The sequence below is a fragment of the Struthio camelus genome, chromosome 29, assembly GCF_040807025.1.
Source record: "Struthio camelus isolate bStrCam1 chromosome 29, bStrCam1.hap1, whole genome shotgun sequence".
In the NCBI taxonomy this organism is placed as follows: domain Eukaryota; kingdom Metazoa; phylum Chordata; class Aves; order Struthioniformes; family Struthionidae; genus Struthio; species Struthio camelus.
Genome location: NC_090970.1, coordinates 4,184,639 through 4,189,033, shown reverse-complemented (window position 1 = coordinate 4,189,033; position 4,395 = coordinate 4,184,639). Strand labels below are relative to the sequence as shown.

The 4,395-nt window shown below is 55.8% G+C and overlaps 1 protein-coding gene across 1 annotated transcript; it reads right to left on the bottom strand.

Moving 5' to 3' along the window:
- Positions 1-2,024: 2,024 nt before the first annotated feature.
- Positions 2,025-2,948, bottom strand: LOC138062750 (olfactory receptor 14A16-like). The gene has a single exon (XM_068921756.1). The coding sequence runs from the start codon at positions 2,781-2,783 to the stop codon at positions 2,025-2,027; it is 759 nt and encodes a 252-aa protein (XP_068777857.1). The 5' UTR covers positions 2,784-2,948.
- Between the last annotated feature and the right edge of the window lie 1,447 nt (positions 2,949-4,395).

The following is a 4,395-nucleotide window of genomic DNA, read 5'->3' as shown; positions in this document are numbered from 1 at the left end:
GAGCAGATCCTCGGCAAGGAGGACAAGGCCCCACAGTGAGGCTGGTCACTCTCTTTCTCCCCTGATCTTGTGCCCACGAGATCCCCCTCCCTGGCTGCCTGCAGACCCTCCATGCCCACCCCACTGCCCAGCACACCACGACAGCCCTGGCCCTGCAGCCCCTCCGGCACCTCCTGCTGCCCCAGGGACAGAGGCCCCTGCCCCGAGCTGGTGCCCAGAGAAACCTGTTTCTCGTTCTCATTTTCTAGCCCTGCTTTTCTCCTTGGATGTCCCTGCTCCCCAGAGAGCCTTTCCCCAGGTCAGTGTGTACATGCTGGTCTGGTTGTTCTTGCATCCCCTCCCCTGTGCTCAGTGCAGGGCCCCAGGCTGGTGGTGCTGCTCTGCAGGGTGAGCGGCTGTAGGGCCACGGGGCCATGGGGTGACTCCTGACTCAGCTCTGGCCATGCTGGCTGGGATGGCAAGCAGACACAGCTGCACAGGGATCACCACCACTGATACTGCTGCCCTGTGTCTGTGCTCATGGATGGTGCTCAGAGTGACGCCCAGGGTGTTGCCCATGGCAGGAGATGTGTTTGGGTGTGCACTGTGGTGTCCAGCCTGTGGTGTTTCACTGGAGGTGCAGGAATCACTCTCCTGTCCCCCTTCCCTGCACCTCCTGGGTCCCCTCTGCCTCTCTGGGGACTGCAGAGCCCTTGTTTCCCCATGCATACCTGGATTTAGTGCTTTACCTTCTGGTTACTCCACCATGGACCCTCCCTCACTTTGGGAGGCTCCAATCACTGCCCACCCCAGGCACACACTGTGCCTCGACATCCCCTGAGCTCTCCTGGCGATCTCCTGGAGATTCCCCTCCACAACAATGGGCATCTCTCATCAGCACTGACACCTGTGGGAACAGCCCTGGGAAAGTAATTCAGAGACCATTCACTATCTCTACTAAACACCAAGAGATGAGCCCTGACTCCAGTCCTCAGTGCCTAACAGATCACCCAGGGCCTCTGAGCTCTTCCCCTGGATCCCACCGAGTTCACAAGCAGAAGAGCTGACCCTTTCATGGTGCAATCCCGTGGGCATATTTTTGACTCCAGGTTCTAAAGAAACGCCAGACTTCAGGCACGTCACAAGGGTGATCCTTTTTATTATAGGAAATTGATTCTGGAAGCCAGGTCTGACACAAGGGTGCCCATGGCCTGGTCCTGCCTGTAGTCACAGGACACATGACCATCAAAATACAACCCTACCACTCTCCTTTTAAGGTTAAGAGAACTCCTGGGCCATAAACACACATCAGAGCACGGTAGGTCAGTGTGGAAATGAGACGAAGCAGTCGTGAAAAGAGAAGGATCTGCTGCTGTGGGTGGCCACCTCTGCAGGAAAGCTGCAGCCCCCAAGGGAAGTCTTCAGGCAGCAAATGCCTGCTGTGGTGGTGTGGGGACGGTCCTGTGCAGCAGAGGGTCCATCCCCACAAGCTTCATCTAGAATCTCCCCTCCCCTCCACTCCTACTCTGCTTTGAGTGTTGGAGCTCTGCAGAGGGAAGGGATCAGCCCATGGTGACAGCCAGCTGCCACCCTTGCAGGAGAGGGATGTGAGATCACAGCCTGATTGTGGCCATTGGAGCTGAGCTCTCCTAGTGGACATGGTACTTATTGTCTCACTCTGCCTGTACTTGTCTGAGCCTGACTCTGTGCCCCTGAGCTCCTGTGGTGTCAGTGCCAAAAGGGACCCTGCAAAGGGAAACTCCCCTCACTGCACTGGGGGCATCTGAGGGAGCTCAGACTAGCGGGCTCTGAGGTTCCCCCACCTCTGGGGGATGAAGGGGGAAGCCTGGCTTCCTGCTTCATCATGGTCTCTTGGTCAGATGGAGGAGAGGAGAAGAGGAGGAGAAGCAGGATGAACCTAAACATTTTTCCTTTCAAAATGAGTATAATACAGAAAAGTAAGACACAAAGAAATGAACAAGTCATAGCCGTGACCAAAAATACCCTGGGAATGATGAGATGAAGCAATGGGACAGTTATCGATGCTAACATTGTACTGATTGAAAGAGTTTCTCCAGAGCATCCTTGAGCTCTTTGATCCTCATGCTGTAGATGAGCGGGTTCACTGTTGGAGGCACCACTGAGTACAGAACGGCCACCACCAGATCCAGAGCTGGGGAGGACATGGAGGGGGGCTTCAGGTAGGCAAAAAGGCCAGTGCTGATGAACAGAGAGACCACGGACAAGTGAGGGAGGCACATGGAGAAGGCTTTGTGCCTTCCCTGCTCAGAGGGCATCCTCAGCACAGCTCTGAAGATCTGCACGTAGGACAGCACAATGAAAACGAAACAGCCCAAAGCTAATCCAAGAGAAAGCACAATAAGCCCCACTTCCCTGAGGTAGGAGTGTGAGCAGGAGAGCTTGAGGATCTGTGGAATCTCACAGAAGAACTGGTCCACGACATTGCCTTGGCAGAGAGGAATGGAAAATGTGTTGGCAGTGTGCAGGAGAGCATTGAGAAAACCAGTGGCCCAGGCAGCTGCTGCCATTTTAACACAAGCTCTGGTGTCCATGAGCATAGCATAGTGCAGGGGTCTGCAGATGGCAACATAGCGGTCATAGGCCATGACTGTGAGGAGACAATACTCGGCTGAACATAAGAAAAAGAAGAAAAAGACCTGGGCAGCACATCCTGCATAGGAAATGGCCCTGGTGTCCCTCAGAGAATTGGCCATGGATTTGGGGACAGTGGTGGAGATGGAGCCCAGGTCGAGGAGGGAGAGGTTGAGGAGTAAGAAGTACATGGGGGTGTGGAGGTGGTGGTCGCAGGCTACAGCTGTGATGATGAGGCCGTTGGCCAGGAGGGCAGCCAGGCAGATGCCCAGGAAGAGCGAGAAGTGCAAGAGCTGCAGCTCCCGTGTGTCTGCAAATGCCAGGAGGAGGAACTGGTTGAAGGAGCTGCTGTTGGACACTTTGCTCTCTCCGGACATGGAGGACTGTCCTAGGAAAAAGACAGTGATAACTTAGGACACCCTTCTCTGAGCAAAACTTTCCCATAACCTCCCCCAAACACACACACATTGCCTCCTCCCATCCCAGCAGCACCGTCACTGAGCTCCGTGGCCTGAGCTCTGCTTTGTGATGGCTGAGTGTGCCACGAGGAGCAGGGGCCTCTGCCCGAGGGCTCCAGAGCAGCCAGCCCTGACCTACAGCACTGCGTAGATGGGAGACACGGGGACTAAACTTTTATACTCCCACTTCTAGTCAGGTATAATCCAGTCATAGTGTTGAAGGGATTTTCAGCATCTTCACGGCTAGTTCTAAAAAAAAGGATTCATTAATAGTGTTAAGGTTTTCCTCCGCATTCTTGCTGCAGAGTGACCAGCCGTGATATCTGAGAGGCCAAAGGATTCACTCGGGCTTTAGTGCAGGGAGAGGAGAGCTGGCCTGGTCCTCTGCCTTGTTCCCAGCTGCCCGGGGCTCACCCCTCGGAGGTGGAGGACAGTTGCACTCGTGTTACCCTAAAAAGAAATGACACCGTGGAGAGCAGAGGAATCCCCTCCCAAAGTGCACACCAGCGCTCTTTCTGAGGGTAAGCGAGGCAGGTCTCAGCCCTGCCCTTCCAGCCAGGAACACATCGGGCTCCTTCCCGCTGTCCACATCCAGATGCCCAGCTGCACCTCCGTGGCCCCAGTATCTAGGCAGCTTCTCCATGGGGCACCTGGCTGTAATGGGAGAGCTGTGCCCTTCTGGAGGGCAGCTTGCAGCCCAGCCACACACCCCAGGGAAGCAGCTGGATGTCCTGAGGATGGGGGGTGCTGAAGAGAGAGTTGGCTCATTCCCAGCCCTCTGCATTGCCCACAGCCCCACAGGTTAGAGGGGCACTTGGGCACCCTGGTGTCAAGGACACCTCTGCGTGGTAGGACTTGCAGGGTCAGTGTCTGAAGTGCATCAGAAACCCCCCTGCCCAGAGAGTCCAAGGGGAAGGACAAGGGCAGCAGGGACATGTGGGAAACACAGAGCAGTATGAGGATATTTGTGCTGAGGGAGGCAGGGGCAGGGAGGGAGAGAGGGGCACTCAGGAGTGTCGCCTCTCCTGGATGTCTGGCTGATGAGGAAAATGCTCCTGCCCTGGACCTCAGAGCCTTGAGAGCAGAGGGCTGTGCTGGGTGGGAGAGGAGAGGAGGCTTTGGAGCTGTTTCCTCTCACACCTTGCCCATGACTCTGCTGCCTGGAGCCGTCCCTGCAGGGAGCTCTTTCTCTGGCCCCACGTCTCTCCCCCGACAGCACAAGACTCATTGGAAGCTCCTTCCCTTTCATGCATGCCCTGCTTTGACCTTCCTTTTGGAAAGTCCCCTCCAAAAAAGTCCTGTGAATGAGCTGGAGCTGAGAGCAGCCCTGACCCACGCAGCACCC

Excerpts from the sequence above, each read along its gene's own strand:
- LOC138062750 (XM_068921756.1), bottom strand. The coding sequence starts at position 2,783 with ATGTACTTCTTACTCCTCAACCTCTCCCTCCTCGACCTGGGCTCCATC.